Source organism: Bipolaris zeicola (assembly GCF_000523435.1).
Source record: "Bipolaris zeicola 26-R-13 unplaced genomic scaffold scaffold_0, whole genome shotgun sequence".
NCBI lineage: Eukaryota > Fungi > Ascomycota > Dothideomycetes > Pleosporales > Pleosporaceae > Bipolaris > Bipolaris zeicola.
Genome location: NW_006912049.1, coordinates 245,108 through 270,059, shown reverse-complemented (window position 1 = coordinate 270,059; position 24,952 = coordinate 245,108). Strand labels below are relative to the sequence as shown.

The window sequence follows — 24,952 nt, the reverse complement described above, 5'->3', positions numbered from 1 at the left end:
CTAGATATCTCCAAGTTCGATGTCTGAAAAAGCCTTTGGTGATACTAGGTGGAGTTTGTATGCGTAAATATTTCTGTGGGATCAGGCAAGACGCTGTACGGATATACAAACTCCAGCAGTCATTGATGTAGGCAATGAACTGGGCCTCGAGACAGTGATATCGCTGGCGCCCTTGGATAGCAGTCAAGGAGTAATGGCAGGAACGGGCGCAGAGGTTTCGGATACTGTAATGGTATTGCTGATATATAATGCATCTCCCTAGATGCGAGAAAACGGAGCATGATTGCATGCTGTTTACGTCCCCGTTTTGAGGCGTGAAGTTTCTAGCGCTTGTCTTGGAACGATCGATGCGTGGCATAATTCAATCTTTCGCAATCAGTGGTCCGTTGGAGGCTTCTTGTCAAGCATTTCCACCACTCTTGCGTCTTCGGCATCAGCGTCTTCCTTTGCCTGGTTCTTAATCTGCTGCATCAGTTCATACAGCTGGCCGATTTGTTGGTCTAAGATTCAGTTAGGAGAGCCTCATGCAGAGAGTGCTAGTACGTGCCGCTCATTTTATCAATCTTCGCTTTGTCCATCTTTGCGTCTTTCCATGAATCTCCTTCAAGCATCTGACAATATGTTTGCCACTCCGACAAAAAGCCGATCTGTGAATGTTAGCTTACTGGCATTGTGGTGCGCCTTTTGTGAAGATGGCTTAACTCACAATTTGTACGGGGTTCTCAACGTCCCTGTGAGCTCTGAACTCGGCCTTCACATACATGTCACCCAACAGGCGTTCCTCTGGGCCTAGCCTCTTTCGATGTGACCTTAGCAGGCGCCGGTAGAGTGGTATTGGCGGCAACAAAGCCGCAGGTGCCGGCTTGAAGGGTCTCGATGCACCTGCATCTGTTGCAGTCGCTAACAATCGTATACCAGCTCTCATTTTTCCAAAACTCGTACAAGAATAATATCTAGGAAGTTGTGGTAAAGGAAATGGGATGCATTGAAGTAGTGATGACCTCAGCCTCGGCTTTCTAGACTAGAGTGCTCCAGATCTCCTTCCATTCCAATTGGCCCACACGCCACACCTCCGATCCGGAAACAAAATCACAACCATGCTGCCCACGCCCTCGACATCGCACGTTTGTTTCGATCGCGTCTACGAACCGGCTGAAGACTCATACTTGCTGCTCGATACAATTTCATCCGCATCAGAAACCACATATCTGAAGGATCGATTTGGTGATGCATCCTCAACCCCGCCGCTGGTACTCGAAGGTATTGTCATAACAACAGTACTCAGCATTACCCTGTCGCTAAGTCTGTGCTCGAAGTGGGCGTAGGATCAGGAGTTGTACTAGCATTTGTTGCTGCGAATGCGCAAACTATTTTTGGTCGACATGATGCACTGACGCTTGGAGTTGATATCAACAGCTTCGCTTGCAACGCTGCTGCACACACTGTTCAAAATGCAATTCAAGAAAGAGAAAAGGAACGCTCAGTTTTTATGGATATTGTGAATGGCGATTTGGCAAATGCGATTCGTCCAAGTACTATCGATGTTTTCATCTTCAACCCGCCATACGTACCAGCTGAGCTGCCTGACCTGTCGAGTCACGAGAAGTACAATGTGATCCCAGAGGGGAAGAAAGCTACCTCATTCGAGCAAGATTCGTATCTTTTGGAGCTATCCTACGCCGGAGGTGAAGATGGCATGGTGGTAACAAACAGGATGCTCGAGCAGATTCCGAATATACTGAGTGTGGATAGAGGAGTTGCCTACCTACTGCTGTGTGCACAAAACAAGCCCGAAGTAGTCAAGCAGCGGATAAGAGAATGGGGCGCAGGATGGATGGCAGAGACTGTAGGATCGAGCGGCAAGAAAGCAGGCTGGGAGAAGTTGGTGGTTGTGAGGATATGGCGCGAAGCGCGCTAAACACCAAACATTGGTCAGATATCAAACGATTAGCAGAGGAGTTTTCAGTGGTGTCTTCACGTATTGGCGGAGAAGTCAACTTCCACGGCAAGATCTGCATTGCTGCCAACCTTCTGGAGCTTTTGCTCTACAGCGAGCCTCATGCCGTACAATAATTGTTCTGCATTGGGCTACCAATTTGGAATGCGGGCCAGGTGTCGCATCAACTAGTTACACAACTCATCGCTGCAAGAGTGGTTTCCTGGGTCTACATTCTGCCCCCCCCCTCTTTTTCTTTCATGGATACCCGAGGGTTCGGTAGTATAATTTATCTTGGCTAGGGTTGAAAGAGACCGCGGGCTGAAGAACGTTGATGATACAGAACGTGGTGCCACACTGCGGATCAGGAGTTCTGTAGCGACGAACAGGAGAGAACGTATGAGTGGTAACTCCAGTACTCACGCATGCTCTTCTTGTCAAGGCTGATGCCGTTTGTTCAACAAGATTGTGTCTTGAAAATCTCATGTGTTATCGATCAATGGTTCTTTGAGAACGGTTGGATATACCAAATCCTTGAAATAATTCACACGAGCCATTTTCTCGTATCATATCTCATATTGTACACATTCTTATACATATGCTGTGCCCAGCGTCCACCACTCTTCATATCCTACATTCTGGTATATGCTACCAGAACTTGATGTTCTTCTGGTACCAATATCCCCAGCTTCTTCTCCTTTCTTCTTCTGCCCTTTGCTCCCTCTCCAACCGGTCTTGTTCCTCTCGTGCCCTCCGCCTGGCTTCCTTCTTAGCCTCGATACTCGCGCGCTTCTTCTCCATGAGTTCTTGTGCTTGTTTTATTCCGGCCTTTTCTTTAGAACGATAGTATTGGCATACTTGGTAGGAAACGACAGAAACACCACACCAAGTTGCCACGGCCCAGTTCGAAGCTGTGATGACGGGTTCTGTTCTGACGTTAGCATTATGTCACACCTAGCCTTCACCGACTGCCAGCCTGAGCAGTCTTGACATACTGCCTATTATAGCTGCTAAGCTTCCTCCTGCAAATCCAGCTGTTAATCCTTGCAATTGACTGTCTCGTACACACGGTCGCTTGTGAAAGTTGAAGTAATATTCTGGCCCTAGACTTCGTACTGCGTCGATGTATGTAGGTCCGGTATCCGATGTCTTTTCACCTCCTGCTGTATGCGCTGTACCGCCGGGCATAACATTTGCAGGCGCGCGGGGCTTTGGTGGAAGCGCATTTAGGTCAACCGTCGACCTCGAATCTTCAGACATGGTGGGGCGAGAAACAGGCCGTTGATACGATGCGGGCGAGTGGAATTGGGCGTTTATAGGTAAGTGTTTCGACTCGAGGTACGGTGCAGATTTTGCAGTTGCTATAGGCGCATTCGGTGCGGGAAGAAGATGTTGGTCGCTCACTTTCTGGTGGTGCGGAATAGGGCCGAAAATATCCAGCATCCATGATTCCACGATATGTGCACGGCCACACTTTGTGGCTGAAAATCAATTTGCTAGGAAGGGGATAGCGCACAACACGCTCCAACGCGTCGCGCTTGACATTTGCAGATCCACATCCGCCCTTCAACACTCCCAAGTCTTTGCGCACCACACGCTCCCTACCAATTGCCGACTCTCCGTCTCTTCTGTCTTTCCGCCATACCTATGATACCCTGTTTTGCATACCTCTCATAATTAGCATTTAATACTCTTTTACCTTGCACCCCCACCGCACAATATGGCGCCCCGACGCGCAGGCCAGCCCTTTCGCCGGGTAGGCAAGAATGGAAACGCATCCTACGGCCCACACAAGCCCAAGACGGTTGATGCCTCGACATTAAGAAGCGGAGAGGCTACTTCACAGAACGAAAAGCTGGAATCTACACGCCTGGCACACCGCATCGATGAGACTATGGGCTTCGCACGTTTCGATTCGGGGAAGAAGAAAGTGGGATGGCTCGTCAACATGCACTCGACAACAGTCGAAGACGAAGATGTACCGGGTGGAAGAGCTGGTGTTGACTTCTACTTCATTGGCGAGGAAGGAGACACATTCAAAGCGACCCTCGAATACGACCCATACTTCTTGCTGGCGGTCAAGAAGGGGAGGGAACAGGACGTAGAGGAATATTGTAAAAGGGCATACGAGGGCCTGGTCAAGACTGTGAAGATCATAGAGAAAGAAGACTTGAGCATGCCAAACCATCTTACTGGTTACCGAAGAAAATTTCTAATGCTTACCTTCGCGAATGTCAACGATCTTCTTGCTGTGCGGAAAGGCGTTGCTCCGATAGTAGAGAAGAACAAAAAGAACGTCAACGCCATGGATACCTACGCCGAGGTGGCTAAGTAAGTGTGGCTCGCTCTTCATGTGACACATCGCTAACACCACCAAGTGGCAATGCCAACTTTGATTTTTTCGATAATGAAGATTACGAATACGAGAAACGACTTACGACCACCGTTGATGCAAGCGATTTTATTGTAGATATTCGGGAATACGATGTTCCCTACCACGTACGAGTAGCCATCGACAAGGACGTTCGAATTGGAAACTGGTACACAGTCGAGGCGAAGCATGGTGTAGTGAGCATAAAGTGTATAGAGGATCGCTTGACACCTGCGGATCCTGTGGTAATGGCCTACGATATCGAAACGACGAAGCTCCCATTGAAGTTTCCCGACGCAGCCATTGACCAGATCATGATGATATCGTACATGATTGACGGCCAAGGATTTCTGATTACGAACCGTGAGATTGTCTCAGAAGACATCCAGGATTTCGAATATACGCCGAAACCGGAATACCACGGACCGTTCATGATTTTCAACGAACCAGATGAAAAGGCCCTACTGGAACGATTCTTCGAACATATCAAAATAGCCAAACCTACAGTCATGGTCACATACAACGGAGACTTTTTCGATTGGCCTTTTGTGGAGGCAAGAGCCAGCGTCCAAGGTATCGACATGTACCAAGAAATCGGGTTTAGGAAGAACAGCGAGGACATTTATCAGTCGGATTACTGCGCACATATGGACGCCTTTGCTTGGGTCAGTCGAGACAGTTATCTTCCACAAGGTAGTCGTGGTTTGAAAGCCGTTACAATGGCCAAATTGGGATACGATCCAGATGAGCTCGACCCCGAACTCATGACGCCTTACGCATCCGAGCGACCTCAGACTCTTGCTGAGTATTCCGTTTCCGATGCCGTCGCAACCTACTATCTGTACATGAAGTATGTTCACCCCTTCATTTTTGCGTTGTGCAAAATCTTGCCCCTTGGACCGGACGATGCGCTGCGTAAGGGTACGGGTACTCTTTGTGAGATGCTGTTGATGGTGCAAGCGTACCAGAAGGGCATTGTATTACCAAACAAACATCAAGCGCCAAAAGAAGCATTCTGGAATGGCCATCTGCTTGAGTCGGAGACTTACGTCGGAGGTCACGTCGAAGCTCTGGAGGCTGGCGTGTTTCGAAGCGACATCGCGTACAACTTTGCAGTCGATCCTACCGCTATCGATGAATTAGTCGGTGATCTTGATGCTGCGCTCAAGTTCAGTATTGAGGTGGAAGAGAAGAAAAAGATGGAGGACGTTACCAATTACGATGAGGTCAGGGCTGAGATTGTCGACAAGCTGATGCATCTCAAGAACACACCAAATCGTAGCGAGCGACCTCTTATCTACCACTTGGATGTTGCGTCTATGTATCCGAACATCATGACAACTAACAGGTTGCAACCTGACTCTATGATTAACGAGTCCAACTGCGCGGCTTGCGACTTTAACCGTCCCGGAAAGACATGCGATCGTCGGATGCCATGGGCCTGGAGAGGTGAATATCTCCCAGCTAAACGCGATGAGTACAACATGGTTCGCAACGCACTGGAGAACGAGCAATTCCCCGGAAGGTTTCCCAACTCGCCAAAGCGGTCGTTTCAAGAGCTCTCAGAAGACGAGCAGGCCGCTCTAGTCAGAAAACGCTTGACGGATTACTCTAAGAAGATCTACCACAAGGTTCACGATGCGACAACAATTGAGCGCGAGGCTATCATCTGTCAGCGTGAAAACCCATTCTATGTTGATACTGTTAGTGGTTTCCGTGACCGACGATATGACTTCAAGGGCAAACAAAAAGTTTGGAAAGGCAAGACAGAAGCGTTGAAGGCGGCGGGTGCCCCGGCAGCCGAGATTGAAGACGCGAAGAAGATGATTGTCTTGTTCGATTCCATGCAGTTGGCCCACAAAGTTATTCTGAACTCCTTCTATGGATATGTCATGCGAAAGGGATCACGCTGGTACTCTCTGGAGATGGCTGGCGTTACCTGTTTGACTGGTGCTCGCATCATTCAGTTGGCGCGTTCCCTTGTGGAGCGCATCGGTCGACCCCTGGAATTGGATACCGATGGTATTTGGGCCATCCTACCAGCGACTTTCCCAGAAAACTTCTCTTTCAAGCTCAGCAACGGCAAGAAGCTAACCATCTCTTATCCATGTACCATGTTGAACCATCTAGTACACGCTCAGTACACTAACCACCAGTACGAGACGTTGGTAGACCCTGTGAATTTCCGATATGAGAAGCACAGCGACAACTCCATCTTCTTCGAGGTTGACGGTCCCTACAAGGCCATGATCTTGCCCACCTCGAAAGAAGAGGACAAGAACTTGAAGAAGCGTTATGCTGTGTTTAACCATGACGGCAGTTTAGCAGAGTTGAAAGGTTTCGAAGTGAAGCGTCGTGGTGAGCTGAAGCTTATCAAGAACTTCCAAGCCCAGATTTTCAAGTTTTTCTTGGAAGGTACCACTCTTGAAGAGACCTACGGTGCTGTTGCCAAGGTAGCGAACAGGTGGCTCGATATTCTGGATACACGCGGAGCAACTTTGGCTGACGAGGAGCTGATTGATCTTATTGTCGAGAACAAAAGCATGACAAAGACACTGGAGGAGTACGGATCGCAAAAGTCAACCGCCATCACAACCGCCAAGCGTCTGGCCGAGTTCCTCGGCGAGCAAATGGTGAAAGACAAGGGATTGAACTGCAAATACATCATCTCCAAGACACCAAGAAATGCGCCCGTTACCGAACGCGCCGTTCCCTTGTCTATCTTTTCGGCCGAGGAATCAGTAAAGCGATACTTTCTAAGGAGGTGGTTGCGAGACGATCCAGGAGAGATGGATATTCGATCAGTTCTAGACTGGGATTACTACCGCGAGCGTCTGGCTTCTGTCATTCAGAAACTCATCACCATCCCTGCAGCATACCAGAAAGTTCGGAATCCCGTTCCTAGGGTGCCACACCCCGATTGGCTTGACCGTAGGATTCGTCAGAAGGAGGACAAGATGCAGCAGACAAAGATGACGGACATGTTCAGCAAGAAGGTCCTAACCAACGGTGACGCTAATGTCGCGAACAACAAGGTCACTGGCGATTTAGAAGACTTTGGCTCCGCCAAGTTGACGCAGAATCAATCGCAGATGAAAAAGGGAATTGTTACTAAGATGGTTGCAAAGCGCAAAGAACCTGAGCCTGCAGTACCGATTGTCGATCCTTATGCTGCTTTGCCTAAAGTCATGCCGAGTATCGATGAAGACTATTCCAGCTGGTTGGTGTACCAGAAACAGAAATGGAAGATTCAGCGCGAGGCACGGAAACGCCGACGCCAATTGTTTGGAGAGAAAGCCGTTGACGCATCCGACGCAATTGGTAGCTTCTTCAGAAACCAGGCGCAATCCCTCTACATCAGCACATGGCAACTCGTACAACTTCGGCCAACAGAAACACCGGGAGAGGTCAGAGCCTTTGTTTTCATCGACAAGAAGATCCACGCTCTCAAAATCATCGTACCAAGACAACTATACCTCAATCTGAGGAGTGAAGAGCTTCCAGATGTATCGATCAGTGGATGTTCAGTAGAAAAAGTGGTCAACCATACTTTGCCGAATGGGCATCCTTCGATTCATCTGTTCAAACTTCAGATGTCAGAGGAGACCTATGTCCATGAAGCTGATAGCATCTCGGCTCTGTTCAATCACTCTAGTGTCGAGGGTGTCTACGAGAAGCAAGTTCCGTTGAATGTTCGGGCCATTCTTGAACTGGGAAGCATTTGCACATTCGACGAGTCCCAGAAAGGTGTCCTCGGAAAAGGTCTTGAGCATGGATTCGACCTCTCCGCACTACGCAAAGTGCCGACCAAGGAACCATATCTTGCCGAAGCACCCTTCAACTACGTGTATCTGTACCATGTCAGCAGCGGAGACCGTAATATCTATGCCGTTTTCTCAACGTCGAAGAGCGATGCCCACATAATCATCCAGAATAAATCCAAAGACTCGCAAGGCATGCCGAATGTCGATCGTATCTATCGCGATGCCCTTCAACGACGAATAGGAGACAACGACGGTGAACCATGGCAAAATATGATCAAGTACCAGGAGGACCTTCACTTCAAGACGACAATAGTGACCACGAAACGCAAAGCTCTGCTCGAGATAGGCGATGTGATCAAGAGAATGAAAGCGGATGAGACTGGACCGATCATTGTCGTCATGCAATCTCCGAACCAGGCCCTTCTCTCACACGATGTCCCTGCCCTGAAAGACTTGCCCATCTTGACACTCAATCCCAACGAGTCTGACAAGCAATTACCGCCACTTGGCTGGCAGTCCTTCATTGCCAAGCGATTGGTAGGACATTACCTTGATCTTGGGTCTTGGGTTGCTCATCTACTGGAGCTGGCTCGCTATGGAGACATTCCGCTCTGTAATCTCGAGAGTAACGACCCACGCTTCCTTATTGACATTGCATATGCCAGAAGGCTACAAAAAGACCGCGTGATCTTGTGGTGGTCTGGCCAAGCGAAGCCGGATCACACTGGATACGAGAAAGATGATGTCCTCGGACCTCTCGAGACAGTAGAGATGCCATCAATCAACAACCCAGGTACCTACTCATCCGTGTGTATCGATATCAATCTACGCAACCTGGCCATCAACACCATCCTATCTTCGTCTCTTATCAACGAGCTTGAGGGTGCAGATTCCGTTTCCTTCAATCCTGCTGCACCGTCATACGATTCGGCTAATGATGGGTCTAATGTCATCTACTCAGACAACGCCTTTGCAAGTGCAGGTATTACAGTGCTTCGTGAAATGGTGAAGACTTGGTGGGTTGAAGCTGTCCAGGCTGGTCACGGCTTTAGTATGGCCGATGTCATGGTACAGCATCTTGTCCGTTGGGTCAGCAGTCCTGGGTCTTTCCTCTACGATCGCTCTCTGCACTATTATGTCCAAATGATGTCGAAGAAGACACTGCAGCAACTCATGACCGACTTCAAGCGAGTGGGTTCACACATTGTCTTTGCCAGTCCAAATCGCCTTCTCCTTCAGACAACCAAAGCTGAAATCGGCAATGCATACGCCTACAGTCAGTACATCATCAAGACTATCAAGGCGAAGCCACTGTTCCAGTTTATGGAGCTTGAGATCAAAGAGTTTTGGGATTATCTCGTTTGGTATGACGAGTTCAATTACGGAGGCAAGGGATGCGACAAGGTGACTGAAGACGAGGTCCAACCTGTGGAGAACATCATGTGCTGGCAGCTTGCGCAATTCTTGCCGCAAAAGTTCCAGCCTACCTTCAACGACTGGGTGATTGAGTTCATTGAGCTCATGCACTCACGTAAACGCCCAGTCATCACTGAAGATGGCTCGACACCACGACCAACTCAGATTCCTCTTCGACCTCTGACTGTGCACCCCAATGAGCAGACACAGATACTACCCAAGACATTCACGAAACCACTGTCTAAACAGATGAATGCCTTTGCGAAGAAGCAGCACGCGGAGGTGCTGGATCCTCTATTTGCATCCGAATACGTCTTCCCAGAACTTCCAGGTTCGCACCTCAAGCTCACAAACCCGGTCCTCCAACTCGTCAAGAGTATCATGCAGGTTCTTAGTCTGGACCGTTCGATATCGCTCGAAGCACGCGCGTTGCGAAAAGAACTGCTGAATCTATTCGACATACGAGAATTCAGTGCAGAGGCAACGTTCACCAACCCAAGCGCTGCACTTGTCGTTCGAGGCGTCATCTGCGATGACTGCACATCCTCACGCGATCTGGATCTCTGCCGCGAGCCCTCATTTCTCCCCGTCATGCTCCCCGACAGCGACGCCGCCCCCGTCATGCCCAAATGGAAATGCGACAACTGCGATTCTCCATACGACAAGCGCTGCATCGAGGAGCAACTTGTCGGCGAGGTACAAAAAATGGTTCTCGAATGGTGCACGCAGGACCTCAAGTGTGGAAAGTGCAAGAGGCTACGCAGCAATGAGTTTATGGAACATTGTGCCTGCGCGGGAGAATGGGTGCCTACCAAGAACAAGGCCGAGATTAAGAAGAAAATGGGTGTTTATGGCAATGTTGCTCGGTTCTACACTTTGGGCATGTTGGAGGCGGTTGTGGAGGAGTGCTTATCGAGCTTCTAGGCGCTGTCAGCTTGGCTACGTCGGGATGCATCAAGGGCGAATTAGTTCTCCCATATCCTTGTAAGTTTTTTTAAGCTTTTGCATGTGTATAGGGTGGTATCGGACGGCATTTACTGTGGGTTTTGCGAGCGTTGGCATGTTATGCTCGGATGTTTTTTCCCGTTATCTCCCGATCATGTTTTGGTGTTATCGGTGTTCATTGGGGTAAGGGCAACGGTTTTTGAGGGCGACTAGAGCGACTGAGTGGGGGAGGGAGGGGAGTGGGGTTGTTTAACTCCGCAGTTCCTACGCTTGCATGTACTTGTTTATCTTGACGTCTATCTATCTATCAACTCCTCCTGTATACAACGAATGATTGTCCATTGAATTCCCTCCCACAATCGCGGTGCTACGACCCCCAAAACAATCTAGTAGGAAAATACACAACAGCCATGTTCATGCACCGCCGTTATGATGTGCTGTTTTTTTTGTGTGTTGCAGAGTGAGGTCATAGCAAGCAACGACAAGGGTTGTTGGAAGCGGGGGTGGGCTTTTGCGTATCTTGCGTCAACTGTGCCCTTGGATGCGTGCGAGCACGCCATTTTGCCTAATTTGTTGCCAACGGGATATGCAGTGCACCACACGCAAACGGTCGCGAACAGGAGTGCCCCGATTGAGGAATCCGAAAAATTCGGAGTAAGCAAGTGAGGGGAGGGGGGTAGGGTCTTATGTCAGTAGAAATGCTTTGGAGGGGTCGGGGGTTGGTGGTATGATGATTATGTGCAGGGTATAAATAGGGTACATAAAACGTCCAACTCTTCGCCTGTTTTTTTTGTGTGTATTTCGATAATTGGGATTTTGTGTACAGAGAGAGAGAAAGAAGAGAGCAGCGCTGTTTTCTTCCCGTTTTAAGAACCAAGAAGAAGAGTGTCGATTGGAATCGGATTCAATCTCCAGCTTTATCAATCCCAAACCGATAATCTTCAACTCGATCAAACCAAAAAACCAAACCAAACCAAGGGCCACAGCTACAATGGCACCAGCTCTAACCTCGCAAGCGCCCGACGCACCTCACACCCTCTCCTCCACCCCCAAGCAACTCTCCAAAACCCTCTTCCCGGACGGCCTCCTCACCTCAGGCCAACACGAACCCATCTACTCCCTGCTAAAACCCTACTCGTCCTTCCCGAAAACCATCACAGGCCCCACCGCCTGGAAAGCCTCCGATTACTCTTCGAACCCCGAACGCTGGACGCACATCTTCTCCGCCTCCGAAGTGTCGGAAATCAGTGCGGCTGCAGATGCGTTTCTGGCAAGCGGCACACCGCTAACAGGCATTACGTCTGAGAAGTTCCCTCTACCGGAGTTCTCGAGGTTCCTGGCACCGCTGAGGAAGGAACTTATTGATGGTAAAGGGTTCATTCTGTTTAAAGGACTGCCGGTGCAGGAGTGGGGGAATAAGAAGTCGGCGGTTGCGTATATGGGACTGGGCACGTACTTGGGGTACTTTGTGAGTCAGAATAGTCGGGGCCATGTGTTGGGGCATGTCAAGGATTTGGGTGAGGATGCGACGGCGATTGATAAGGTGAGGATTTATCGGACGAATGCGAGGCAGTTTTTCCACGCCGATGATGCGGATTTGGTGGGGTTGTTGTGTGTGGCCAAGGCATTGGAGGGGGGTGAGAGTGATCTGGTAAGTTTCTTTTTTCTTTCGTTTCCTCCTTTCCTAATTTGAGGATTTCAAAGGCTAACAGTGTTTTGAATAGGTTAGTAGCCACACCGTCTGGAACCATCTCCAGGAGAACCATCCCGATGTTGCGGAACTGCTCACACAGCCAATCTGGTATTTTGACCGCAAGGGCGAGACGAGTAAAGGGCAGAAGGAGTGGATCCAAACGGCAGTCTTCTACCTCGAGACAGGCGACAACCCAAGAGTATACAGCAAGTAAGTCCTGCTCATCTCCTCCCGCCAAACCGAATAGAAGCTGACATAGAAAATAGATGGGACCCGTACTTTGTCCGCTCCCTAAGCCGCTTCTCAGAAAAGGGTCTTGTTCCTCCTCTTTCTCCAGCTCAGGAACGAGCCATTACCATCCTGGAAGAAACATGCCAGAAGTTTGCTCTGCACATGATTCTTGATGTGGGTGACATCCAGTTCCTATCCAACAACCACATTTTCCATGCCAGAACAGCGTACAAGGATTACGCACCGCCGGCACCGCGGAGACACCTGATGAGGTTGTGGTTGAGCACTCCAGAAGATGAGGGTGGCTGGAAACTGCCATACCATGACAGCAAAGAGAAGAAGAGGGGTGGTATCCAGGTGGACGATACGCCACCAGTGGCGCCTGAAGATGCAGAGTAAGATGTAAATAAGTTCGATGATGCAAATATCCTCTGGATTCGTAGCTAGTCTGTAATTTGTGAGCAAACAAAAATCAAGAGTCCCTAGATCCCGGTTGCAAGTGCCAGATTCTGCGTTTCAAAGTGGTATCATTCTTCTTTCGAGGTGCGGCTTCTGCACCAATCCTGAACTGCCAAACGCCATGCATGCTATACCATCTGTACAATCATCGCCGATCCAATAGCCATCTTGTCGCGCTTCATTCTGGCATTCTGTGTGGGCCACTCGCCCATATTCTGGTTACCCCAGATTCCGCTTGCGCTGATTTTGATCGTGTTGCAATCTCTGTCCCAACACTCTTGCGTCATTGCGTCTCTTGCATCCTGATATCCTTCCTCAGCCCTAGAAGCCTCGTCCACGTCCCCTGCCACCGCCGCCCCTTCCGCGACCGCCTCCACGTCCTCGGCCGCCTCCGCGGCCACCGCCCCTTCCACCGCGGTCACCACCAGCAACCTCTTTCCTTGCTTTGTTCTTGGGCTTCGGCGCATCATCAATGAGAAGTGTGTCGAGCGGTAATGAGTCGGGAAGTATGATGTAGCGAATCGTTGAGCCACGAACAGTCATTGTGTCAAGGGCTACGGTATCGCGAGACTTGGGCGTGTACTTGACCGCTCGGAGCGCGACGTTCATGAGCGGTGAGACGGAGGTGATGGTTCCATTTACAATCGTGCCTATGCATGTGTTACGACTATGTCTTTCTGGTAGGAGTATGAAGTGTTTGGGTAGGAGATTGCCTGGCTGCGCAACTCGGTGTACAACGCGCCCGGAAGCAGAACATCCGCTGTTTATAGGCGAGTCGACGAAGATGAACCGTGAGATTGAGAACATCTACTTACCATTCTTGAGCTCAACCGTGACCGTCTCATTCTGGCACTTCATAAGAAACCTGCGCGAAACCGTTAGCCGCAATTGTAGCATGCTGTCCGAGGCCATCATACCTGACGAGCTTCATGTTTGCTGATTTTGAATTTACGCGACAAAAGAGGTAAGATTGTGAGTCGTTCAATAGTGAAATTAAAGGTAACCCGTCGCGTTGCTGCTGGTTACCAAGGTATACTCGCGGGGAAGCTTCGACTAGGAAATTGCGATGGAGCTTCCCAGGTTACACGCAACATAGTTGATCCGGCCGCAGTCACGTGTAGTCACCGTCTCTCATGCATGACCTTCACTCTCTTGAGAGCCAATGTTGTACTAGCATTTTGGAGATTACTCTATTGATTTCCCGATGCTTTTTTTTTGCCTAAATTCATAACTTGCAGTATTTACAATGCACAATCAGGGTATCGTACATGTGTAGGATATGTGTCGTAACACCCATTCTATCCGCCAAACGAAAACGTGCCTGATTTCTTCAAAGATTTATGTCCCTTGTAGTTGGATTTGGTATGTGTACGGCTGTTTCCCGGTGGCTCTAGCCATACTTGTTCCTGGACAGGCGTGAGGTCCGCCATCATAGCTTGCTGCATCTCGTCCGCCGACGATTGAGCTGTGGATTCCGCGGGAATATACTCGATTGGCTTGTGTGTGACGTCGAATTCATACACCCCCTTCAAGTATTTGGCGATGCCTGCGTTCTCTTCCTCGCTGCCGTTGCCGTAATGGCGCTTCAGTTCCTTTGCGACGAGTGTATCAATAATGTGACCTTCGTCGAGAGATTGTCTGACCTCTTCGTCGGTAGAATCGTGCTTTGGTAGATTAACCGTAGCTCTCCAATGAATGCCCATAGCAGCAAGTCTGTCCTTCCTCGACCATGTCGTAGCGCGCAGTGGAGTTTTCTGAACAAACCGCTTAACACGCTCTTCCAGATCGTCCCAATCAACGTTCCAAACAAACCAAGGCTGTAACATCTCGTCGATAGCACGTGGAAAGTCTCGGAAGTGCTCTGTAGAGTAGAATAGATGTTTGATCTTGCCGGTCAGGAACTCCACATCCATACCTGTAATAGTAGGGTTTACACCAAGTCTGCGCAAAGACTCACACCAATCAATGTGAATAAGCTTCCGGAACTCGGTTTCAGAATAAATCTGCAGGCGATTGATGATCCGGCTGAGAACTACGCGGAGTTCTTCTTGGGTCACTTCTCCAGATATATCTATTGCCGAGGCATCGAAGAGTGAAGGGTGAGTCTGGGTAAGGAGACGCGCGCGACTCTTCTTGAAATGTAGAGCATCCAATTTCTTTTCACCAATGGCCACCATTGCATTTTCAAAAGGCTCCTTCAGTGCAGCTGTATAACTCATCTTTCGAAGATGCTCCCGTAGACGGTGCTCAATCTGCTCGATCTTCTGTATGTCCTCTCTCGACATGTCCCCAGGTTGCCTTTTCAGATCGAACGGTGGTGCTAGATTTGCAGCTCGCAGAGATTCCATAATGTCGCTAGGCAAGAAATCTCTACTGTTAGGACTGACACCCAAGTTGTATAAGAAGAGCCGGTAATTTTGTGACAGGAAACGCGAGTCGGCTGCGACCAACGTCGTGGCTCGGTCTACAATTTGCTGCCTCATAGATGGCGTCAACAGCCCGTAAAAGTCGCTGAGTACTTGTTGGCTCTCCTGCCCGGACTTTATTTTACTAGGGAGTCTCTTTTCCTTCCTACACTCTGCAACAAGTAGCTCGACACTTATGCCAAGACTTGACGCGGGGTATGGTAAATTGCTTTCGATGGTTCGATACGTGTCTTTGGTTGGGTTCTCATAATAGGTAGGGTCTGATTTTATCAGGTTCTTGATCTCGTTCATATATTCTCGTCGCTCCTTGTCGCCTGGAAACAGAGGATATTTCCAGAACGATGAGACACCTTCACCAGCGGTAGACGCCTGTGCTCTCTCTGAAGAGTAGACAAGCTGACCCTTGGGACTCCGGTATCTTCTGTCAATGTAAAGGATGGCTGCTCCTTTTGAAGCTTTGTATTCCATACTATCGACTTTTGCAACGAGAATGACGTGATCTCCAACAGGGAATTGATGAGTGACTTCGCATTCCATTGCAGCCATCACAGAGTCACTCAAGATTTGTGGTGCGCAAGAGCGTGTTGTGGCAGGGTGCTTTTTGTCTTTGGGCTGAAAGAGCTTCAACATCTTAGCTCGCCTATTGTAAGCCTCAGCATGATTTCCGTGGCAAAAGAGATCCACCATATTGGCGCCTCCTCTTTCAGCTGCCGGAAAGTGGACACGGAAAAGGCCATTTGCAGCTCGGATTGCCTCAAGAGTTTGTGATGGCTCTTTGATGTTGAAGGAAATAGTGGGCGGGTCCAGGGTAACGGTGCTGAGTGAAGAGACAGCGACGCCCATGGGTACATGCTTTCCAGTCTCGGGGTCGATGTGTACGACGGTAATGACCGCAACAGAGCTAGGTACGTTGCGCATTAATTGACGCACAGAGTTCTTCAATTTCGCTTGCTTAAGCTCCGAATCGGAGAGTTCGGGTACGATATCGTGCTCTTCGGTGCTTGGTTGACTGCTTGCTATTTCCTCCCGTATACTGTCTGCTGGCTGAAGAAGTGGTATTTCCGCTGCATTTGTCATCCCTCGGACATCGTCACTAGAATTGATGGTAGGCTCATCCTGCACTTGCGATTCAGGTTGGGCTTGCTGCCTGAGAAGCCGAGTTGTGTGGTAGTGCTGCGGGAGGCCAATGCGGTTGCGGTAGTGTGTACCATTCAAGGCACATAGTTGTGTGTTTCCTGGGCTCGGTGTTAGCAATGGCTCGTTTCAAAGGACGTAGGCACATCTCACGAGTATGTAACTCCCATCTATAGAAGGCCGCAAAGAAGCGGGACGCCGAGCGCTGCGCAAGCGCCATTGCTGCAATGAAGCCTAGCTCTTGCTTGTCGCATGCGCAGGAAATTTGCAACGCTTTCGTGCAATTGGGACTGTTGAATTATGAGAATAGAGAAAAAGAGGGGTGTGATGCGAATGACGATGGTTTGCGCATTGAAGATTGAATCGACTGGGATGTCGGAATTATTAGCGCCGCCCAAACCTCCGTGTCTTCTCCGCAACTTTCTATCTCGACCCGCCATTACCATTGCAGGACCCTACCAACCACCATGGCGTCTCCGGTCCCCTCAATGAGCGCATTACGTGCGCTACGTCAATCAATTCAGCCCCAAATACAACAGAAAAATCAAGTGCGACACGCGACACTGCTCCGCCGACCGAAGCGACCTTATACCTTCACACAACTCATAACCCTCTCGGACGGAAGCGCCTTCACTGTACGAACAACGAACCCCCAGCCCGTGTACAAGAGCGCAAAAGATATCCGCAACTCGCCGCTATGGAATCCCAGTTCGCAGAAGCTATTAAATGTGGAAGAGGACGAGGCCGGAAAATTGGCTGCTTTCAGAGCCAAATTCGGGCGAGGATGGGATGCCGAGACCGACGCCGACAAGGTAGGGGTTTGCTTTGTAAAAAAAAAGGGCGCAATAGAGCGGAATTAAGGGCAATTGTTAATTTATCGTATAGGGCAAGCAAACGGAAGATCATCTTTTGGATCTCATCAGCCGCCAGGGCAAGAAGACAGCAGCGCCACCGACAGATGCTACCAAGGCCCCGCCTGCGAAAGCGCCGGCGTCAACCCCAGCAAAACCAGCGGGAAAGAAATGAGGCAATGGTGCGTGTGAGAGACATGAATTGGCATTATGGATACGCCAAGGCAACTTTAGTACAGTAAGCCACAATAAAGATGGTGAATTCTATTGCATTTCCTTGTTACAACAACTCGAGACAATTCACGAAATTAGCCAACTTCCCCAACTTTTCCCAAGTTGTGCATTTACCATGATATCAAATAAATCTCATCACAACCCAAATGATCCCCCTCCCCCCCAAGCCTTGGAATTTCTCTTGAGCAAACCTCCCCGAATCATGACTACTTACCAACTCCCAAAACTAGCCCGCCGCGTATATTGTGAAAAAAGGAGGGGACTACAGAATAAAGACACCCGGCCCGCACCCTGCAACGACAAAGAGAAAAAAAACCGGGGCCGTATGTGGCGCAGTAAAGTATCCTTCTCTCTTCCCATTGCGAAGGGGCCGAGGGGAGTGTGCAAGACGAACGAACCAAATCAGGGGAGGAGGGGGGGGAGGCAATTTGGAATTCCAGATTGGGCGAAATGAGGCGCGGTTTTTTTGCAATGTAAATATGTAATGAATGATGTGATGTGATATGGAATCTTTTGCGCCGCAAAACTAGGGTGTTTGGGGGATTTAAATGAGGAGGGAGGGAGGGGGGGGTGTTGGATGCATGGGGAAGAAAGGCTAGACTAGGTAGAGTAGCTAACGGTAGCCACCAACACGACACACCCTATCTCTCACTTTTCTGAGGAAGTAGTGGGTTGATGGGTTGCACAGCATGGGAGTAGAGGGGGGGGGGCCAAAGGAAAGCGGCAGAGAACAAAGCGAAAGTGTTGCGCGTATGTGTGTTTTTTTTGTGGGCGGCCCGCCCCAAACAAATCTGAGCACATTTTTTTCCCTTTCTCAAAACCGGAGACGCGTTTGCGGCGTTCGTCAGTCAATGCATGTTTTAGTCAGGCGCGGGGCTTGGCGGCCGATTGGGCGTACAAAGTGCGAAGTTGCGGTTTCGTTCACATGCGAAGTAGTCTAAAAAGAGTAAACTTGAATTGTCATCTTTTTATCTGCGTTACGTGAGATGGTTGATGTTTTGGTGGCGCTCCAAAGTTTTCATGCATTTTTTTCTCTCTTTCTTTCTTTTTTATATAAATAAAGCCGTGAGAAAAATACATAACGCTTGTCAGACAGTTTTATCTTAGCCGTCGGTTAATGCCAAGGTGAAACAAGTAGCGGAAGAATGGATAATTGGAGCTCTGCAGCGTTTGTTGCAGCAGTGTTTGAGGCTCAACTGTTCCTGGCAGTGAGGGTACGCGTATAAGCGGAAGGAATTCCGCTTTCGGTTGACATGTTCCGTGCTAACATGTGCAGCTGCAGTTTGCTCGGACAAAGTCCTGTCATGGAAAGGCGGGGATCTCTGCAGTCGCGTTTGCAAAATCAGTCCATGTTACCGGGATATGGTTGCGGTGGTAGTTATTGGAATTTTATAACGTTGTAGTGCATAAAAGGCAGGGGTGTGCCGCAACGGCATCGGCACTGGTGCCGAATGATACCTAAGGACTGCAAGAACGGTACGCCATAGCTCCATGAACAGCGCCTGATTAATAGCAAACATATAGTATAGCACCAAAATGTGCGTGTGGGGTATAGCGGGGTGTATAGCAGGCACCAGAATGCGCCCAGGTTCACTGTCGCCTGACCTGATCCGGCGAGCACGTGTCGACGGGCGGGAGCAAGCGCTGGTAGGATTGCTCGCCTACGATGGTCGACTCTCTGTGCTCCAAGAAGGTGCGGATGCGCTCGTCGCGGTTGCCGCTGGCGCTCAGGGTTGCGTTCCTGCTGCGCCGGTACTCCATGCTCGCCTCTCGGTGGATCTGGTCGCGGCGCTCAATGACCGAGTTGTTGAAAGAATTGAAGCGGGTGCCTTGAACGACACCTCCAATGCTTACAAATGCGAAGAGGAGGGCCATGAAGGTGAAGTTTGACATTTGGATGGTGCGGGCATCAGAGTCTTTGGCGCCGCTGTTCTCGTGGTGCCAGCGCTCCCAATCCTCCCAGGTTGCATTGGTGCGGGGGTCGGTGGTCCAACGACGTGCGTCATAGTCCCAGTCGCTGTGTCGTGGGGCAGTGGGCGTGTGGTGGTGGCCTGCCCAGCCATGGCCCCAGGCATCATACGCCTTGCGTTTCTCAACGTCCGAAAGGATATCGTGTGCAGTGACGAGCATGCGATAGCGCTCCAGACGCACGTGGAGAGGCAGCTGGGCTATGGCAGGGGAAACATGGCTGCGGTCCGGGTGGTAGAGCTTGACGAGGGCGTAGAAGCGATGTTTGGTATATGCATCGCCCTTGCGGCATTGGAGGATCTGGTAAGGCGTGGGTGTTTTATGGGGCCTTTGGGGTTCGGGCCACGTCAGCAGGTCGGCATCGAGGTGTTGGGCATATGTGCGCCGTTGTTGGTACGAGGGGTGGTGGTGATAGTGGTGGTGGTGTTGTTGGTGTCGTGGTTGAGGGTGGGCAAATGTATGACGGCATGACTTGTGCGGGCTGGTGGTGGTGTTGCTGCTGCTGGCATTGCCCAGGTACAGCGGGCTGAGGCTAGCACACGACAATACAAAGGGCGGGCATTTCCTGGACAGCATGGTCGGGCGACAGCTGCCATGGGCGGGCGTACATTTCACAGGCCGTCAGTTGGTCGGTCAGTCAAGCAGTAGTCAGTCTGTCATCACTCAGGCAATCGGTCGGTCGGTAGTAGTGTGGGGATGGTGGCGCTGATCCATGTCATGCGCCGCGCCGCCGCGTACGCTAAGCCTGTTTGGGCCAGGGTGCGGCGTCTGGCCGTCTGGCCGTCTCGTCGTCCCTGTGTCCCCCTTTGCTGGTGTCGTACAGTCAGTAGTCAGTACATCGTGATCGGACGAGCAGCAAGTCAAGGGAAGCACAAGGGCGGCCGCGGGCGCCGTCGTCGCAGAGCACCCAGCCACCATGCACGCGCGGTCAGTTCCGCTCCCCTCCAGTTGCTCCGAGCGGTGCGGCGTGGAGCCTCGTGGAGCGCGAGTCAGGCCCCGTTTGACGTGAACTCCTTCGTGCTCGCTTGCGCATGCCATTCAGACGCCCCCCCTGCCACCGACACCGACAGCTGGGTCGCCGTGCATGAACGGCACCCTGCAACACATCCACCCGCCGACCCTTCTTGTCCTCGTCAACGTCCGCGACCTGCCCGGCCCGCTGGGGTCCAGAGGGCGCTGTCCTGCCATCAAACATAACCCGTTTGCTAACCTCCAAGTCTCGACCGCCGCCTTTGTTCTCGTCTCGTGCCCCCGTCTTAGCCTTTCACTTACTTCTCTACGGTCCTTTCCGCCTGACACTTGCACTACTTGCATTTATATCCTGCTAACTTCCCCCCCATTCCCTGCCCTGGCCACCCACGCTCACCCACTCCCATCCTATCATCCTCCAGCTTTGTCAACACGTACCTGAAGAGCAATGGCAGCCCTCCGTGACACGCCCCGACAGCCAAGGGAAGGCTACCTCAACTTGACCCGCCGCATGGAGAATGAAGAGCAGGACCAGTTTGATGTCGACCTGACCATCCTCGACTTTCTCGTCTTCAAAGCAACCGGCCTCATCTTCGAGTGGAAGTCAAGCAGTGACCCCTACCATTCAGACCTTCCCAATGCCCTAGTCAACATGACTGCCGGTATGCCCAACTTGTCTTTGCCGTGCTGACCCCAAATCATTGACGGCAAGTAGATTGGAGGGTCTTCCTTGGCCACCGCCACCAAGGCCGCTGTCTGGACTCCAAGGCCTCATTTCGGTCGCGCCTGCTGCAGTTTGCTCTACTCTTCACCCACCGCCTGCACCACACCGAAACATGGACCACCGAAGCCTCCCTCAACAGCCTGCGCGAGCAAAACAAGAGCCGCGGCGAGTACTGGCGCCAACGAACCCAACATGCACCCGCACTCGAGCAACCCTTTGACCAACACAAGGATTTTCCTCTTTCAGATGGCGCTCTCTACGAAAACCGCTCCGAACTCGCGTCTGCCCTGGGAATGCCCCTGGACCAGCGAAGATGGGTTACCGACGTCGCCAGCACCCCCTCTCTGCACTGTCTCCTCCCCGTCTTCATCGAGCTGACCGCCGCCCGCGTCACTCTCGACGACACCTGGCTCCCTACCTCCAAGTGGTATGACCTAGCCGCGCAATTCATGCTACAAGCCGTCATCGGTGAGTACCTCCGCAATGGTTCCTACGGCCCTGAAACCTTCAACACAATCTTCTCCTATGGCTGTCCCGGCGTCGAGCGCTGGGCCGACGAACCCACCGATGTCTCCGCCATGCGCATCTTGTTCTGCGACCCGGATAACCAGCGCCAAGAAAATCGCGAGTGGACGCGCATCAAGCGCCGCTATATCGATGAGTTGCTGCCTAGAGATCGAGCCCAGTCGAGTCTTCAGGCCCTACAGGCGGCACAGCAGCGGTATCCCTATGCGGCGTTTGAACAGGCGTTGCTGGCGTTTTTGCAGTCGCTGCATGAGGGCTTGGTTAAGCCTGATCTTGCGCAGGTAGAAGAGGGGAGAATCAATATTGATGGGAGTGAGTTGTCAGAAGCTGAGTCGAGGGCTATGATTCGACGCATGGGGTTATGAGATACCCCTTGTCTGTTGCTTCTGCTTCTTCGTCTTCTTCTTCTCCTTCTTCTTTTCTCCCGTCTTGACTACCCCCTTTCTGCCTTTCTTTCTTTTTACCCGTGGTTTCGGATGAGGCCTGTCCCCTTTCCAATTTCCACATCTAGGCTGCTTTTGTTCGCCTTGGCTTTCTTTCTTTTTTCGGGTAGTTATCCTCCCTTTACTTAAGCGAGGACTTTGTCTTTTTTTTTCCGAGGAAGTGTGACTTAGCGAGAATGAGTCTTTGTCCCATTTCCACATGTCCCATCCAACTATCCTGGAACCCATGCACTGTACCATATTGCTTGTCGACTGAATTTTTTTCTGTTTTTTTTGGTTGTCTATATCCCCTTCTTCTTCTTCTTCTTTTCGGTTTTCTCTCTAGCTTTCTCGGTTGAGTTCAGACACAGAGCTAGTGTGTAGTCTCTTGTTTTTCTACTTTTTTTTAACGCTTCTGTCTTTGCGAGAAGCGACGACGGCCAGGTGTGATGTTTTTTTGCTCACGAGATGAGGGGGCTGGGGCGGTGATTAGGAAGTGGACCAAAAAAAATACCCATTGCGATATCTCTCAAGGCAAAATAGCTACATGAACATGAAAAAAATTCGACAATGAAAAACATGACTCCCCAAGATTTTTTCTTCCTTTGTATCATTGTTTTGTTGTGATTTCTTTACATTTTTTATCGTATGTATCTGGGAGAAAAGATGTGTGTACCATGAAGAGAGTGAGTTATGACTTTGCCCTCGTACCAAAAAAAACAACAAGAACAGACGCCGACGACCACAACACCCCCCTCATATACACAACCCCACATGTCCAGAGAAGGGAGAGAGAGATATCCACACATGAAAGTGCCCTAAAAGGCAACCATAAAATACACAGTACCATATCCACCCAAGCTGAACACACAGAAAACAAAAGAAGAAGAGACGAGTTAGTCACGAAGCAAGTCCTACAAAGCAGAATAAACCGCCGTACAACCCCTTCCGCATTCGACCTTTTGCTCAAACTCAACTGTCCTGCCCTTGAGCTTAACCTTGTTCCTCGGTGTAATCTGGAACCGATGCATCTCCTTTTCTCTCAGCTGCTTTGCAAAATTACTACTACCAGCAGCAGCAGACGCCGCTCTCTCCTGCTCCGCCGCCTGGTCCAGCGGCTGAATATACGCCGGTGTAGCAAGATTACTGCGCTTGCCCGATCCAATCTGGTAGTATTCGTTGTTGCCCCAGAACAAAATGTCGTGGCCCCAGTTGGTGTCGTTTTCGGTGAGTTTGGACTTGCGGCCGGATACGGCGACGCTGGCGACGTTGTCTAGGATGGCTGCTGCATGCGAGGCGCCGACAGAAATAGTTGAGAGGCGGATGGGGATGGGCTTGTTGTTTGCTTCGTCCCATTCAAAGAGGCCGGAGAAGGCGGGTACCTTTACTGGTTCGGCCTGCGTGTGCACCCACCGGCCCACGCCAAGTTGACCGGTCAGTCCAAAGCCAAACGCCCACGTGTCTGCTGTCGTCCGGTTGCCCTTTGTTGCTTCAATGGCAAGGAAAGATGTGTTACCACCAGCAAACACATTGGTTACCTTGCCTTGCTGTCCAGAGTAGAACTTTTGGGTTGGGAGCAGAGACGGCGCGTCAATGTTTTGTGCCTCTGCATTGAAGGGGAAACCAAGTTGGCCAGCTGTGTTGTCACCAAAAGTGAAAGCGCGTCCCTCCGAGTCGCACACCAGACTATGGTAGTCGCCAGTCGCAATCTTCTTGATGGGAAAGCCTTTGAGTGTGGTAATCTCGTGGGGAATGTCAAACGCACCAGCCGGCCGGTTCTCCCATGTCAGTCCAGGTATGCCGAGTTGGCCTTTGCTAGGAAAGTTCTGGGAGCCCGAAGCAAAGGAGAAGACGCGACCGGATGAGGTGAGCATGAGAGCGTGCTCAAGGCCGGAACAGATGTCTGTCACGCGCTCGCTCCATCCCAGATTTTCAGGTGTGCGTTCACGGTACGAAATGTTGTTGGAACCGCCCCAGAAGGGAATCCAGGATTTGGATTTGGGCTTGGGTCCTTCCTTTTGCTCTACCTGGGATACGGGAATCGAATATACAGAGCCGTTGTTCGAGAGGCCAATGATGCGATCACGGGAAATGGCTAGCGACTTCAAATTCAGCCCTGTCAAAGTTTTCACAGGTTCCTTGACATCATCCGCGAATGCTGTACCCCATTGCAAAAGATCACCCTTCTCGTCTATAGCAGCCCCAAAGTTTTTGTCTAGCTTGATATCCCTCAGCAGCTTGCCGTCGAAGAAGCTTAGCCGCCGTGGAGTCTTGATGTACTTTTCGTCGGAATCGGGTGCGACGACTTTGCCTGTGTTTGAGCCCCATGCGTACACTCCGGGGTTTTCCCAGCTCTTGATGACCTGGAGGTGCTGGGAACTGATGATGTTGCGATTGTCGTCGCTGGAAGTGGCCTGCCGCCGTGGGGCCTCAAACTGTAGCTCTGGGCCCTCTTTCGCCTCTGGTTCCTCGGCATGGGCGTCTCTTAAGATTGACTCGCCATTGCACCACTGCCATGCAGTGGCAGTGGCCCAGAGAGCACCGACAGTGGCAATGGAGCGTACAAAATGCTGCTGCCGCCGCTGTGCGTATGGGTGTGCGGCGGCCCGAACCTGAGATCGCGGGGCTCTGGTCGCTATGTTCCTACATAGTCGCGGGGTGTGGCGTGAGGGTAGTGTCACGCGAGAGACACATTTGGTGCTGAGCATGGTGCAGCGTGATGGAGGGCGTATAGGGCTTGTGTAGTACAAAGAAAAGAAACGACCCAAGGGTGTCAAGTAGGATCAGGAGAGCAACATTTGCAGATTGTGCGTAGGTCCGATTATGGCCACCGGACTGGTCATTGGACACGCTCGATGGCTTCTTCACATTGCAGCGGGCGGGA

At 50.8% G+C, this 24,952-nt stretch overlaps 11 protein-coding genes across 11 annotated transcripts; 5 read left to right on the top strand and 6 right to left on the bottom strand.

The window, feature by feature from the left end:
• Nucleotides 1-375: 375 nt before the first annotated feature.
• COCCADRAFT_31709 (uncharacterized protein) lies at nucleotides 376-925 on the bottom strand (the record flags this gene model as incomplete). Its single annotated transcript, XM_007708162.1, has 3 exons — nucleotides 376-500; nucleotides 548-647; nucleotides 707-925. The coding sequence occupies 3 exons, from the start codon at nucleotides 923-925 to the stop codon at nucleotides 376-378; spliced, it is 444 nt and encodes a 147-aa protein (XP_007706352.1).
• Nucleotides 926-1,097: 172 nt separating this feature from the next.
• COCCADRAFT_21414 (uncharacterized protein) lies at nucleotides 1,098-1,918 on the top strand (the record flags this gene model as incomplete). Its single annotated transcript, XM_007708124.1, has 2 exons — nucleotides 1,098-1,260; nucleotides 1,326-1,918. The coding sequence occupies 2 exons, from the start codon at nucleotides 1,098-1,100 to the stop codon at nucleotides 1,916-1,918; spliced, it is 756 nt and encodes a 251-aa protein (XP_007706314.1).
• A 666-nt stretch (nucleotides 1,919-2,584) lies between these two features.
• Nucleotides 2,585-3,196, bottom strand: COCCADRAFT_80801 (uncharacterized protein; the record flags this gene model as incomplete). The annotated part of the gene is made up of 2 exons (XM_007708226.1): nucleotides 2,585-2,862; nucleotides 2,932-3,196. The coding sequence occupies 2 exons, from the start codon at nucleotides 3,194-3,196 to the stop codon at nucleotides 2,585-2,587; spliced, it is 543 nt and encodes a 180-aa protein (XP_007706416.1).
• Nucleotides 3,197-11,423: 8,227 nt separating this feature from the next.
• On the top strand, nucleotides 11,424-12,755 carry COCCADRAFT_21411 (uncharacterized protein; the record flags this gene model as incomplete). The annotated part of the gene is made up of 3 exons (XM_007708123.1): nucleotides 11,424-12,083; nucleotides 12,157-12,335; nucleotides 12,392-12,755. 3 exons carry the CDS (start codon nucleotides 11,424-11,426, stop codon nucleotides 12,753-12,755), a joined length of 1,203 nt encoding a protein of 400 aa, XP_007706313.1.
• A 381-nt stretch (nucleotides 12,756-13,136) lies between these two features.
• COCCADRAFT_31704 (uncharacterized protein) lies at nucleotides 13,137-13,746 on the bottom strand (the record flags this gene model as incomplete). Its single annotated transcript, XM_007708161.1, has 3 exons — nucleotides 13,137-13,465; nucleotides 13,631-13,680; nucleotides 13,733-13,746. The coding sequence occupies 3 exons, from the start codon at nucleotides 13,744-13,746 to the stop codon at nucleotides 13,137-13,139; spliced, it is 393 nt and encodes a 130-aa protein (XP_007706351.1).
• A 367-nt stretch (nucleotides 13,747-14,113) lies between these two features.
• Nucleotides 14,114-16,595, bottom strand: COCCADRAFT_31703 (uncharacterized protein; the record flags this gene model as incomplete). Its single annotated transcript, XM_007708160.1, has 2 exons — nucleotides 14,114-16,476; nucleotides 16,529-16,595. 2 exons carry the CDS (start codon nucleotides 16,593-16,595, stop codon nucleotides 14,114-14,116), a joined length of 2,430 nt encoding a protein of 809 aa, XP_007706350.1.
• Nucleotides 16,596-16,842: 247 nt separating this feature from the next.
• Nucleotides 16,843-17,401, top strand: COCCADRAFT_31702 (uncharacterized protein; the record flags this gene model as incomplete). The annotated part of the gene is made up of 2 exons (XM_007708159.1): nucleotides 16,843-17,187; nucleotides 17,261-17,401. The coding sequence occupies 2 exons, from the start codon at nucleotides 16,843-16,845 to the stop codon at nucleotides 17,399-17,401; spliced, it is 486 nt and encodes a 161-aa protein (XP_007706349.1).
• Nucleotides 17,402-19,050: 1,649 nt separating this feature from the next.
• Nucleotides 19,051-20,004, bottom strand: COCCADRAFT_21407 (uncharacterized protein; the record flags this gene model as incomplete). The annotated part of the gene is made up of 1 exon (XM_007708122.1): nucleotides 19,051-20,004. One exon carries the CDS (start codon nucleotides 20,002-20,004, stop codon nucleotides 19,051-19,053), a length of 954 nt encoding a protein of 317 aa, XP_007706312.1.
• A 141-nt stretch (nucleotides 20,005-20,145) lies between these two features.
• On the top strand, nucleotides 20,146-20,625 carry COCCADRAFT_80701 (uncharacterized protein; the record flags this gene model as incomplete). The annotated part of the gene is made up of 1 exon (XM_007708225.1): nucleotides 20,146-20,625. The coding sequence occupies one exon, from the start codon at nucleotides 20,146-20,148 to the stop codon at nucleotides 20,623-20,625; it is 480 nt and encodes a 159-aa protein (XP_007706415.1).
• A 220-nt stretch (nucleotides 20,626-20,845) lies between these two features.
• Nucleotides 20,846-22,011, top strand: COCCADRAFT_80623 (uncharacterized protein; the record flags this gene model as incomplete). The annotated part of the gene is made up of 2 exons (XM_007708224.1): nucleotides 20,846-21,059; nucleotides 21,110-22,011. 2 exons carry the CDS (start codon nucleotides 20,846-20,848, stop codon nucleotides 22,009-22,011), a joined length of 1,116 nt encoding a protein of 371 aa, XP_007706414.1.
• Nucleotides 22,012-22,982: 971 nt separating this feature from the next.
• On the bottom strand, nucleotides 22,983-24,776 carry COCCADRAFT_80992 (uncharacterized protein; the record flags this gene model as incomplete). The annotated part of the gene is made up of 1 exon (XM_007708223.1): nucleotides 22,983-24,776. The coding sequence occupies one exon, from the start codon at nucleotides 24,774-24,776 to the stop codon at nucleotides 22,983-22,985; it is 1,794 nt and encodes a 597-aa protein (XP_007706413.1).
• Between the last annotated feature and the right edge of the window lie 176 nt (nucleotides 24,777-24,952).